The following is a 14,092-nucleotide window of genomic DNA, read 5'->3' as shown; positions in this document are numbered from 1 at the left end:
TTTTCGATTCTGACGAATCTCTCTACGAGAGTCTAAAAGATAACCCCGCCCCTAACGTCGAAAAGGAACGTTTGTGCCTCAAAATCACTCTTACCTTGTACAAATGCAAAATCTAAGCTGCTTTAAATGTTGCCCCACTTGTTTGTGAGGTGTTCGCAATCAGATTAAACACTGCACATGCTTATTTTTCAATAAAAAAGGTATTTTAATCCACTCTGTTTCTGAATCCTCCATTGTAAATGCGGTAAACGGCGCAACAGAATATTGCCCGCGCCCCTAGCGGCCAGGGTTCTCTTGCGCATTTACAATGGAGAGAAAAGCAAGATGGCCGCCAGATTCCGAGACAGAGTTAATTAAAATACCTTTTTTATTGAAAATTATATTATATATATATATTATATATATTTTTTTCACAATGCAAGATTTCACATGTTTTTCAAAATAACCAAACTACAATCCCCCTGGGAGACCCTGGACCGCACTGTCTGTCTGTCCACTATGCATCACTCCATCCTCACACACACAAACTCATACTCTTAGTCTTTTTCTTTATTCTGTATGTATAGCTGGAGAAGAATCTGGAGATGTCAAAACACACCCTGGATTATGGACAGAAGGCACGCAACTTTGACACCACAGACTTCCAGGACGTGTCGGTCAAACGCATCATCAAGGAACTCCGTGACATCGAGAGCGCAGCGCTACCCCCACCACAACTAGAGGAGGTAAGGGAAGGAAAGACCTCAGGGATGTTTTGGACAATAAGAAGAGACAATGCGTCGCATAGCGAGCTTGTAGTTCCCCCCAGAATATGGACACTGGGGTTCAAGTGGTTATGTTATAACTTTGCTATATTTTACTTGATTGCAAGCCAGTGTTGCGCACCAAAAATAACATCTACATAACACACAAGGCACATTGTGTCACCTTTGGCCTTTGCAGTATAGCAATCTACTATCTACCATGGAGACCAAATACAGTGTTGCTGAGGTTTGCAGAGAGAATGGGACCTGCCATCCATTGGATCCAGGTACGATCACAAACCTCTCAACATTTTAGAGGTTTTTATGTTCTATGTGATTTGTGTACACTTTTGATAAATTGGTGTTTGTATGCCTGTTGAGGGGAAACAGAACTTAAAGGTATATTCAGTGATTTCACTCAAAAAACCTTAGGTTTAGTTTTTGGCTGGGACCCAAAGCCTTTCATCCAATCAGGATAGAGAGCCAAAAACGAAACCTAAGGTTTTTTGACCCCCAGGGGTTAACTGGGGACAGGGAGGAACTCCTTATATGGTCAGCGCACTCTATAGTAGAGAGGATTATCACAACAAAACAAAAAAATAAGTGATATTTGAATTAATTGAAATCACTGAATATACCTTTTAATGTTAATAGCTTAATGAATAACATTGAACAATGGATGGTGAGCTACAGTAGTTTGAAAGTCGCCTGGTATACCACCCGTTTGTAGAATTCAATTTCATTTTCATTCTTAAAATTAAATTGAATTCCATGACCGGGTGGTTTACCAGTGAAGTAAACTTTATTTTCGGAGACAAAGTACAAACGCAACAACCATGGCAGCCATAGCCCATTCCTTCAGCCTCTCGGCTTGGGGAACACTAACACACATACAAACATTTCGTTGGGTCTTAAACACAAACGTGCATGTCAAGGAAAGGGTTTTAGGACCGCCTAAAACCAACTGGTGAACATCTCCATATTCTAACTTGCTCCAAGGAACACCAGACCAACTGTTTGTTGTCTTCAATAGTGGCCAGTATAGCTATTTCAGTGGAATGCCAGCTGAAGACTCCCTGGGCTGCCTATAGGCGTTGCTCAACATTTAGTGAGAGAGAGCAGCAACTTAGTTTAAACTAGAAAAAGTGCCCTTCTGGGCACAGGTCTCTACCAGGAGGATAGGAGTGTGGGTGTGATGTTTGGCAAAATGTTTAGGAGCAATATAAAGAAAACGTGTGTGTGTGTGTGTGTGACGCGGCTTGGCCTGTTGTAGCGCCACCATGAGGCTGATTTGAAAACTCAAGTGGTCAAAGTCAAGTGGCATTTCTTCCAAAGCCTAGTGGGAATATGCATGCACAGTTTCACCACAATTGGACGCTGCGTTGAGTAGTTGTGGCGATTTGTACAAAACGGGTACAAAGTGGGCTACTCCTGAAAAGTTTAGAAGCCAATCGTAGCCAATGAGGGTGGATTATGAGAAATCAAACAAACCAGTCTTGATCACATGACTATGAAGAGCATGTGTACCGATTTGCGTGAAATTTGGATACAATCTGAAGGAGTAATATTAGAAAATGTGTTTTACATATATCGGCCTCCTGGTGGTGCTATAAAGAGCAGATGTGAAAAATTCCAGGCAAAGGTTTTTCCTTGGCCTTTAGGGAGTTGGCATACAAAGTTATCCACAGATCCGTGCAGTTAAGAGGTAAAAACACTTTTCGGCCAGTTATAGAGCCACCATGAGGCTGAGTTGAAAATGTTCATGTGGCATTTCTTCCTCTGCCTAGTGGGAATGTGCGTGCACAATATCACGGAAATCACACGATGTGTTCATGATTTGCAGCATTTTGTTTGAAACTGAGCACTCCTGCGAACTTTGGAAGCCAATCTTAGCCAATCAGGATGGAGTCTGAGAAATCTGAAAGACCCGTTTCGTTGAATGGCTCTAGAAAGACTGTGTACCAATTTGCGTGATGTTTGCACAAAATATGTAGGTGTACTGTCCTAAAACTTGTTTTGCACAAAGCGGCCTCCTGGTGGTGCTATAACAGGACGTTCTGGAAATTTTGGGGCAGAGGTTCATCGTTGGCATCCAGGGAGTGTGTGTGCAAAATCTGCCATCGCCCGGGTTAGCGGTGCCGGAGATTAGCTGTTCACAGACGGAAGGACGGATGGACGGACGGACGCACACACACACACACACACACACACACACACACACACACACACACACACACACACACACACACACACAGTCACACACACACACACACACGGACGGACGGACGGACGGACGGAGTGCAAAACATACTCTCTCCCCACACCTTCGGCCTGGTGGAGACAGTTAGACTGTCATCGTGGTTCATTTATGAAACGAATACAGAACACCAGTCTAGCAGGAAAGTAGAGTGAGTGCATTTTACCGAAGCGCTTTATAATGTTCTACACCGGCTCCTATTGGGTGCTGTCCTACTTGTGGCCATGCATGTTGGGAACGATTCAAGTTGGGATTACATGGTCATACATACATACCTGTTGCAATAACCTCCTCTTTCCTACTTCTCATACCGTACTTTCTGTTTTCATCCACTTTTATTTTAATTTGACACTTTCCTTCTCCTCCTCCATCAAAACATCACTGCCATTCTTCTATCACATTGTTCTACATTATGGCTTTTTCCTACTTTCTGTTCCATTGCATTTGCTGTCACTTATATTGGCTATGCGGCCATTAAGCGAAGTATTAATGTATTAAGCAAAGTTTTGGCCAATCAGTTGAGGTTGGCCAACAGACCTATACTGGCCATTGTGGCCAAGTGGAACAAATGTGACGTGACACTTCGCCAATCCATGAAGCCAACGCTTTGGGTTGGCCAATCAGGGAAGATGATGCATCTCCCAAAAACGCAGATAATTAATGCACCCTCACGCCAGACCAAGAGGACGCTCTCTGAGCTTTTAGGGCAACATCAAGGATGAACTCTCTAATTCTCTACCACTGCCCCCCAGTAATTTAAGGTGTTTTTCCCTTCAGATCTCCAGAAGATCATGGCCGAGTCCAGAGACTACAATGAACTGCTCTTTGCCTGGAAGGGCTGGAGAGACAGTGCCGGCAAAGTCCTGCGCAAGGATTTCGAGAGATATGTTGAGTTGGCCAACCAAGCTGCAAAAGCCAATGGTATGGCCTATATGTAAAAGCACTGCTTCTCACAAAGTCTGCACTCCTATGAGCTCACACAGTAAAATGTATGCGTTAATGTATCCATTATGTGTCCAGTGTATACAAATGACCCACTCAGAGTGACTTAAATTAACACTGGGGATTTTACAGTTTGAGATTGCCTTTTTATAACCATTTGTTACCATGTCTGGCTGTAGATCACGCTGACAATGGGGCTTATTGGCGATCGTTGTACGAGACAGAGACCTTTGAGCAGGACCTAGAGGCTCTGTGGCAGGAGCTGCAGCCACTCTATTTGAACGTGCACGCATACGTGCGCAGAGCTCTCTACAAAAAGTATGGTGCTGAGCGGATCAACCTGAATGGACCCATTCCTGCTCATCTCTTGGGTGAGTGCTGTCACTTGGTAGACATTCATTCATCCATTCATCCAGTGTGCCCCACAATGTCAATGTTCAGTAATCACCTAGATTTGAACCCTGGTCTCCCACATAGGAAAACAAACATCTACCATCCGCTAAGTCAAAGGGGAATCCACCCTTGCCTGGGAATATACTAGGTGTATGAGTATATTGGACCCACAATTTAGGCTGTAAACATACCATGTTTTATCCATTTGGGCAATACATCACAAGTGGTTTTACACTGGCGTTAGACATTGTACTGTTTAAATATTCAACTGATGTGCCATATTAAAAGGAGCAGAGGAGCCAGGTCAGAGGACAAAAGCAGCACTTCAAGAAATATTCCACTAAGGAATCCAACATGGATTCTTCACTATGGCCAAGAGTCTCTTTTATGTGTGAGCATGCCCCCATTGATATCCCGCTGTTGGCCGTACATGCTCTCGGGTTTAGATGGGATTTAATATGCTTTCAGAGGCGTCAAGCGTGACAATTGTGGGTGACAGGTCCACATGGCGAGGGATTGGACCGATTCACAGTCTCAAATCCCACTGGGTTTAACATTGGCAGAGTGGAAGATAACTGCCCCCATGACTTCAGTTTCCTTTGCTGTGCAGTGTGCAGGGAGGAGGGTTAAATACCAGGTCTGTGCTGACTGTCTTGTGTGCTCTCAGGGAACATGTGGGCGCAGACGTGGTCTGGCATCATGGACCTAGTCATCCCCTTCCCTGACGCTACGCAGGTCGACGCCACACCGGCCATGGTCGCACAGGTGAATACAAAAACGTGTGCGATGAGCATGCATGCAAACGTGCATGTTTGTGAGCCACCTGCTCCACAATCTACCAAACACTGTGAGCTTCATGGCTCCGTTTTCATACTGTACAATGTGTACATAACCATCTATTTTATGTTGTAAACTCTGAAGTCACTTTTTCTAAAAATAAAAACAGTTTGGTTGAGTTCAATACGTAATGTGACATACTGTACTTTACACGGCAGCATGTTTGTATTACAGAAATAATACTGGCATGTGAGAGAGCTGAGAATGTGTGCCCTTTGACGACATTGTGGTCAAACCACACACACGCACACACACACACACACACACACACACACACACACACACACACACACACACACACACACACACACACACACACACACACCCCGCCCCCGGACAAGTGTTCAAATCCTGCCAGAAGACTTCCTCATGTGCCTGCATTGCACTGTTCGTCTCAGCTTTGCTACTGTCTGCCTCAATGGAGACACATTCTCATTCTGCCTTCTATTTTTGGTGAGACCGCAAACAGCCCTATAGTGGTTCCCAAACAGTGGGTTTTGGCTTCTCTAAAATAGAATAAAACAATTTATAAAAATAAATAAATCAAAAGAATGTCATTAAGAAGTAGTCAAACAAGCTCGCAATGTGATGCGTTATGAGCTTGTACTGTAGGTGTGTGCTATTTTCACTACTATTGTGTGACACTCTTGCACGATGAATTAGGGAATTAATTTACAAAAAAAGCATTAAAAGTTGAAATATGGACAAATTATATGCATCATGTATAATATTCTATACAGATTCATAATGTAGGCCTACATGTGCGTACACTGTCAGCATTACATGTCACGTTCTCCTTCTTTACACCTGTGATGTGACAGGAAAGTTTGATTCTGATTGTGATTCTCTCCACTGTCTGCAGGGCTGGAACGCCACCAGGATGTTCCAAGAATCGGACAATTTCTTCACGTCTCTGGGTCTGATTCCCATGCCCCAGGAGTTCTGGGACAAGTCCATGCTGGTGAAACCGGACGACAAAAAGGTGGTGTGTCATGCCTCTGCCTGGGACTTCTACAACCGCAAGGACTTCAGGTTAGAACTCAACAGTGGTGGACAATAAAAGTACATTTACTTGAATACGGTCCTGTTTTTTTTTTGTACAAGCTCATGACTTTCACATCGCTACATTTCAAATAGCGATACTATTGTTGGACTCCACTACATTTCAAGGAAGCGATCCAAACTTACAAAAATATATTATGAATAAACCACTTAAGCTCTATTTTAAATATAGTGGTGGTGATGGTGTGACGTTGTAGATTGGCTATTTTCAATCTTCACTATTTTTGAAAATGTCTTAAAATTAGCATTTTCGAAATTTCAGTACAGTAATCCATTGAAAATTCTGCTTTGGTAATTTGTACTTTTGAATTCTTGAGTATAGACTGTGATTTGGTCCATCAGACCACTAAATAATGGAATGTACCTGAGAATAGAAAAGCTTTCTGCTTTTAAGACTGGCAAGACCACACGCTTCAATTAAAGTTCTTAACGGGCCTTAAAATTAAGGCAGAAACCCTAACTGAGCCTGACTAATTAACATAATGTTTGGCCCGAAAACCCGAAAACACACCATTGTTGCACTCTATTGTCACCTGTTGTCACTGACATTGTCACCAGTTTGTGTAATGTTTTGCATTTTATTACGTTTACCTCTGTGTTTCATCACTGTGCTGACGAATCAAACTTCACAGTAAAATCTAATGTTCATTTCAGAGTATTCAAATGGAACCAAATCAGACCCGGTGCCAGCTGGCACCCTCAGTTACAAATTCTGCCCCCTCAGTTTAAGTTTTATATACATATTGTCTTACTACCGGTATATAAAAAATTATGTGCCCCCTCAACATTTTCAACTGCCCCCTCAGTCATTTCATCCTGGAGCCGGGCCTGAACAAATACACTGAAACATATCCCATTCGAAAGCTTTCATCGAAAATGACACATCAGACACCTTCCTGTTCAACTGTCCCTTTCAAGCAGTGCGCTCTGTGGTTACCATGGACGACCGCATCACGTACCTCTTCCTCGTTGTTGTTTTCCTCGCTGAACAGGATCAAGCAGTGCACAGTGATCACCATGGACGACCTCATCACCGTGCACCATGAGATGGGCCACGTGCAGTACTTCCTGCAGTACAAGGACCAGCCCTTGTCCTTCCGCGGCGGCGCCAACCCCGGCTTCCACGAGGCCATCGGCGACGTGCTGGCTCTGTCCGTGTCCACGCCCAAGCACCTGGAGGAAATAGGCCTCTTGGAAAATGTGGAAAGCAACCATGGTGGGTGACCGAACAGGACCTGAGATGTCTCTGCTTGGGCCACCTTTTCCTGTGCACACAAAATGTCTTCGGCAAAAATAGCTGATCTACAAGTAGATTGGCTATGTCTGGAAATTTTTCCCCCAGAATATGGATGCTGGGGTTCAAGTCGTTAAGGTTGAGCTGATTATTGTATGGTAAAGTCTTTTACAAAAGGATAGCAAAGCACCTTGTCCACCCAACAGCTAATTCAGTCGTGGCACTTCTCCCATCTTTCCATATCATCAGAGAGTACCATCAACTTCCTGATGAACATGGCCCTGGACAAGATTGCCTTCCTGCCCTTCGGTTACCTGATGGACCAGTGGAGATGGAAGGTGTTCGATGGACGAATCCCCAAATCTGAGTACAACAAAGAGTGGTGGAACCTCAGGTAAACAACACCAGGATTTTACTGTGTACATGCTACTGTGAAGCACTATCACAGGTCAATTTCAGACAGTTGGAATCCTCTGGATTTTCATGCACACAGATGAAATGGTCAAAGACTGCTCCAGCACCAAATAAATACATTCCAGACACAAATACATCTACAGAAGGTAGATTTAATAACTTTCGGTACATATTAGACCTTTTCCATTCAGATATAGATGGAACGCAGAAACAACACACTCTGAAGAACCAACACCACAGACCACCTCTCAGACAGGAAGCAGCACATGCAACAGCTTGAATTAATTATTCACTTTGATAATCATGCTTCGATAACATTTATCATGCTTTATCTTCTCCTCACAGAATGAAATACCAGGGCTTGTGTCCGCCAGTAACCCGTACAGAGGAAGATTTTGACCCCGGCGCAAAGTTCCACATCCCTGCTAACGTTCCCTACGTGAGGTAGGTTATCCGCAGTGATGGACAGTAATAATGAAGTACTGTACTTAAATACATATTTTGAGTGTACTGTTTGTATTCCACTACATTTCAACACAAATTGACAGTATATATTTCTAGATTGGGGAAAATACATTATGAATATTAACCACTCATTAAGCCCTATTTCACAACGTGTCCACAAGCTTGAAGATTCCTGGGAAATCTTAGAATTTTGGGGGGAAAATTAAATACATTTATTACAGCGATGCATTGATATTAAAAATAAAGTATACTACTACTTTGCAATTTGTACTTTTGAATACTTAAGCATTTTAAAAGCCTATATTTGACCAGGCGTATGTGGCCACGCACGCACGAACACACACACACACACACACACGTCACGCACACAGCCACACACACACGTGCGCACGCACGCACACAAACACACACACACACCACACACACACACACAATCAATTACAGATGGATGATAAGATTGACGCACAGTAAACATGTGCACGTAGGCTAGAGAACATGCTGCTTCTGTTCACATGTGGAAATTGAATCTGCACCACCTGTTTTTTATTAGGAATAACGGTTAAGTTTTGTTTTACTGGATTGGAAACAGACACGGTTTTCATTCTGCGCATATTTTCATGACGTGTGTGTGTGTGTGTGTGTGTGTGTGTGTGTGTGTGTGTGTGTGTGTGTGTGTGTGTGTGTGTGTGTGTGTGTGTGTGTGTGTGTGTGTGTGTGTGTGTGTGTGTGTGTGTGTGTGTGTGCGTGCACCTCACCCCCTTTTTTCCAAAATAAATGTATGCTTTGGAAAATGGTCAGAAATAATGCAAAGTACGGTATACATGCATGGTACTGTACATCATTATCAGACCTAACTTTACCCTTCAACTATGCCCACAATCACTGTGCGTGGTCATGGTGGTATTCAGTGTTTTTGTTTTGTAAAATGTACAGTTTTATGTTGTTTTTTTGAGTGCTGCAAGAACGTGGATGTTGCATATTGCATATCCAAACAGCTTTGGACATTGAACATGCCGCACACGTCAAGCTAAAGTCAACCCAGTTGCCTTGCAGGTTTTCTATCTGAAAATACACATTTTAACATGAATCATTAGAAGAAAGAGAAAAAATACACACTGATGATAGTGCTGTCATGAAGTCTCTGAGGCCATCTATGAAATCTATGAAAACCTTTGTACAGTGTATATAGTGTGGGGTGGGGTCCCTGCTCAACACTGTCTCAGCTAAGGGGTCCTTGGCCTGAAGACCCCTGCTCTATAGGTAACCATGTGACTCTGTCTCCATCAGGTACTTTGTCAGCTTCGTCATTCAGTTCCAGTTCCATGAGGCTCTGTGTAAGGCTGCTAACCAACCATTACCTCTACACACCTGTGATATTTACAAGTCCAAAGAGGCTGGAAAGCTGCTAGGGTAAAGAGACGCACGCACGCACGCACGCACGCACGCACGCACGCACGCACGCACGCACGCACGCACGCACGCACGCACGCACGCACGCACGCACACACACACACACACACACACACACACACACACACACACACACACACACACACACACACACATACACACACATACTTGCTTATTTACTTAAATGAATGGATTTTTTTTGATTTATTTCATCTTTATTAAATTACTGATAAAGTCATTGAATTAGTTTTGAATCCACGGAATTTGGAAAATGTTTTGAAATAATAATAATTAAAAACAAAATGTAGTAAAGCAAAAAGATAAACCCAGTGTTTGGGGAAACAGTGCTCTGGTATAAAATTGGACAAAATAAAATTGTATTCACACAGAAACGTAATGCAGCTATATGTACTGTATGTATGTACAGTATGTATAGTGAAATATGCGTGTATCAGCGCCGTGACTATACTCTCTGACCCACCATGAGTAGCACTGAACCTTCTCCTCATTCCAATGTGACCCTGTGGTCTTGGCAGGGACGTGATGAAGCTCGGCTTCAGTAAACCTTGGCCAGAGGCGATGCAACAGATGACCGGACAGCCCAAAATGAATGCCACGTCCCTGATGAAGTACTTCCAGCCTCTGATTGAGTGGCTCGAGGTGCAGAACGCCAACAATGGGGAGACGCTGGGATGGCCAGAGTATGACTGGATGCCCCCGAGTACGTCCCACATGCATTTGCATGCACAAACGCACGCACAAACGCACGCACGAACACATGAGCACGCATGCAAGTACGTACGTATGTATTTACAATACAATTGTAGGGGGGGGGGGGGGGGTGGTACGGTATTGTAATGACGTCACAGAACGGAACAGCTGATATAGTGTTTGAGAGTCAACTCGTGACGAGACCAGCATTAGAAAATATCTTCTTAATGAACTTAATCATGTGTGATTAATAATCATTTTAATTAGGTAAAAAATCGTGTATAAATCGTAGTAAAGGTTAAAAAAAAAGGTGTAAAACTTCTCAAGGAAGTGAAAAAGGTGTAGGACAGGGTTCCCCAATTAATGTTCCTCAAGGGGAACCCTGGTGTAGGATATAATAAAAAGAATGGATGTCAACACACTGCAGATGTAATCTATGATTTAAAAGATATTCTAGTCCTAATTACATTTGCATTGTTGAATACCACAGATACTGAAGCCATAATGCTGTGTTGCTTTTCTGTGTATATGAGGACACTCACCGTTGGTAAAGCTGTTATTTGATTTGGGTACTTGGTACGTCATGAATCTAGGTGAGAGGGGGGTGTCGCGTTCTAGCATGCACACGTGCGTGCACCATACCGTGCACTTCACTGTGCACTGTACCGTGCCGTATCTGTGCGTGAACTAATTACTGGCCACCCGCCATGGTACCCCATGCTACGACCAAAACACCACTGGGTAGTGGTAGATGTAGTACTGTATACTGTATGTCACATAAACCCTGCACCTTGGAAAATACTGTATTCCCATGGCCTCTATTCTAGGCTCCTTCAAATCGCCGCCGCCAAAATCTAATAAAATCTATCTACAAGTGAGCTTGTAGATAGATTTCCAGCGAATGTTAGCCCCAGAATAGGGTTGTAGCAACTCATAATGTAATAACGGCTCGTAATGTAAAAAACTTTCATAATGTAATCACGACTAATTTAGCTGTAAAGTGTTACATTGTAATAATCAGTATCAGTATAATAACTCTGTAGCCAACTTTAGGAGGATGAAAGACATAAGAATGAAAGTATTAAAACTTCTCACTTTGGGCATGGAGAGAGACATGTCCCATTTATTACGCACACACTCACACTGACAACCAGTGGTGGAAAAAGGTGGTATCAAAGCTGCAATATAGAACTACTCTGTTACAAGTAAAAGTCTGGAATTCAAAATGTATGTTTCAAGTTTTCAAATGAGAAAAGGTAAGCAAGAAAAGATTCTGCTCTCCCCTAGGGGGTGCTGTAGTACTTCCCCGTGGCCTTAAAGGGACACTAAACCCTTTTTGCAAAATAATATGTTAATGGTCTTTAGAAGATATTTTAACAGATTAACCGATTTTTAAAGATTTTTACACAAGCGATCCGTTTTTCATATAACAGAATAAAGTTGTTCAGGCATTAACGCGAATGGAAACGCCAAAGTGATTTCTTGATTTCCTCTATGAGAAGCATCGGAACTTGGAAATGACAAGCTCGTTCGTATTTTAACGCAATTTAACTCTTCCATTGGACCCCAATGGAAATATTACACAAACGATGATCAATAATATCACTCTTGAGAGCGTAAAATGAAACCAAATGGACCCGTAAGGGTTCATTTGTTTTCATGAAACCATGGACAGCGTCATAGATTCAGTGATAATAGACAGTTTTGTCAATAATCAGAGCTGTCAAGATTACAGCGATCCGTGCCGCGGGTTCGACTCCCGGACCCGACACGGCCTTTACTGCATGTCATCCCCCCATCTCTCTCCCGTTTCCTGTCAGCCTACTGTCTGTCCCTTCAAAAATCAATAAAAGGCGTAAGCCGCAAAAAAATATCTTAAAAAAAAAAAAAAAGATTACAGCGATCCCGTTGTATATCATTTAAAAAAAAGACAAAGACGTTAAATGACACTACAAAATGTGTCTGTTGCATACAACTGTTTATATTTATCTAGTTTTATAAAAACTGCTGCTCACTCTGACAGTTGACTCTGTGTGTGTGTGTGTGTGTGTGTGTGTGGTACAGCTGATAGTGCACCTACAGCTGCTGCTAAAGTGGACTTCCTGGGTCTGAGCGTGGACCAGGAAGCTGCCGTGGCTGGCCAGTGGATCCTGTTGGTCGTCGGCATGGTCCTGCTGGTCGCCACCATCCTATTGGTCTACAAGAGCAGGAAGTCAAACAGTAAAAGGTCTTCGTCCGAAATGGAGCTAAAGTCGTAGTCGTGATAAAAGCTGTCTAACGCAGCGATTCTCAACCTCCGGGCCCGGGGCCCACTGGTGGGCCGTGAGGATATTGCATGTGCCCCCCCCCTCCCCTCCCCAAATACACTAAGATTTAAACCCTCTAGACTTAGTAAACTGGACCTGAGTTGCAACTGCTTTTTTTTTCCATCTTTACCAAATCGCTTCAACAAAAAGTTGTGATCTGCTATTTTGTTTTGTTCCACCAAGAATAAGCATGCTCTGGTTCAAGTAGTTCAAAAAAAGGTGTTTTTTGTTTTTTTTTAAACCTTGAAATTTGTGTTTTAATTGTGAAACCGATAGATCTTACAGTATACAATGTTAGTTCCACTGATCCAAGCCGCAACACGTACAATCAATCGACTGATTTAAAAAAGCAACTTGCTCTGAAAATCCACCTTTGGCTGCCTGGTCAGATGGGTGGGCCCGAATGCTTTTGTAAGTGGGCCCTGATCCAGAAACGGTTGAGAACCACTGGTTTAACCTATGGCTAAAGTGAGGCCTCGCTTACTGTAGCTATAGCACAATACCAACCTCAGTGTGCACCTTTGATGTTTATGTGTACTGTACAGTACAATGGATCAAATTAGCTTTTCTTTTTGTTCTGCCTTTCTTATGTGTCTTGTATATGTATTGTATACATTTGGAGTCCGATTATTTTGGCAAAGCAAAATGACCATACTGTTTTGTAATTTATTTGTAATATTTGAATGCTGATGGGGTGGGAGGGGCAATGTTTGAAAATGAATGTTTGTAAACTCTTTAATTGTGTATGCATTTTCAAATATTTGATTTTCAGTGAATCCTCTTGCTTTTCTAGAATAAAGAATTATATTTCTTTTGTAGAGTGGACTGGGAAAGAAATACACAAAGACAAATAACCAGAACAGAAAACATGTAGAAAACCATGGATTTGGTGTCTAACACCATCACACATATAATGCTCTCATACTGGAAGTTGTGTAATCAGCTGTGCACATCTGCCTCCAAAGTGCATATTGGTCACGTCAAACAGACGAACCAGAGTTGTTTTACAAAAGGGGTCTTCAACGTTTTTCAAGCCAAAATGACCCTCAGCTGAGAGAGAGAAGATGAGGCAGGGACTGTACATTGTGTTGCAGATTAAACTTTTTCATGGATTTCACAGATAACCTCGTAGACTTGCTACTTTGTCCCATACACACACACACGCGCGTGCGCGCACACACACACACACAGAAAATAGACGGTTTACAATGCCGTGTTGCATTGTGAGCTTGTAGATCGGCTATTTTTGGTATGTTTCCCTCAGAATATAGGGATTGTAGGGTTCAGTTAATGTAAAAAGAAACTTCGTACCACAGGA

The 14,092-nt window shown here is 42.7% G+C and overlaps 1 protein-coding gene across 1 annotated transcript in view; it reads left to right on the top strand.

The window, feature by feature from the left end:
* ace (angiotensin I converting enzyme (peptidyl-dipeptidase A) 1) overlaps positions 1–13,584 on the top strand; it is a 37,320-nt gene extending 23,736 nt beyond the window's left edge. The window contains exons 14-25 of the mRNA XM_083788029.1: positions 567–725; positions 943–1,030; positions 3,778–3,921; positions 4,122–4,313; positions 5,003–5,100; positions 6,035–6,204; positions 7,227–7,450; positions 7,718–7,862; positions 8,228–8,326; positions 9,635–9,757; positions 10,294–10,478; positions 12,533–13,584. Of these exons, the coding sequence (XP_083644155.1) occupies positions 567–725; positions 943–1,030; positions 3,778–3,921; positions 4,122–4,313; positions 5,003–5,100; positions 6,035–6,204; positions 7,227–7,450; positions 7,718–7,862; positions 8,228–8,326; positions 9,635–9,757; positions 10,294–10,478; positions 12,533–12,726 (1,821 nt within the window). The 3' untranslated portion in view covers positions 12,727–13,584. The remainder of the gene's footprint in view (positions 1–566; positions 726–942; positions 1,031–3,777; positions 3,922–4,121; positions 4,314–5,002; positions 5,101–6,034; positions 6,205–7,226; positions 7,451–7,717; positions 7,863–8,227; positions 8,327–9,634; positions 9,758–10,293; positions 10,479–12,532) is intronic.
* The last annotated feature ends 508 nt before the right edge of the window (positions 13,585–14,092 follow it).

This window comes from Protomyctophum parallelum (genome assembly GCF_964188405.1).
Source record: "Protomyctophum parallelum genome assembly, chromosome: 17".
Classification (NCBI taxonomy): domain Eukaryota; kingdom Metazoa; phylum Chordata; class Actinopteri; order Myctophiformes; family Myctophidae; genus Protomyctophum; species Protomyctophum parallelum.
Note: the sequence above shows the minus strand (reverse complement) of the source record. Positions and strands in the feature narration are given on the sequence as shown.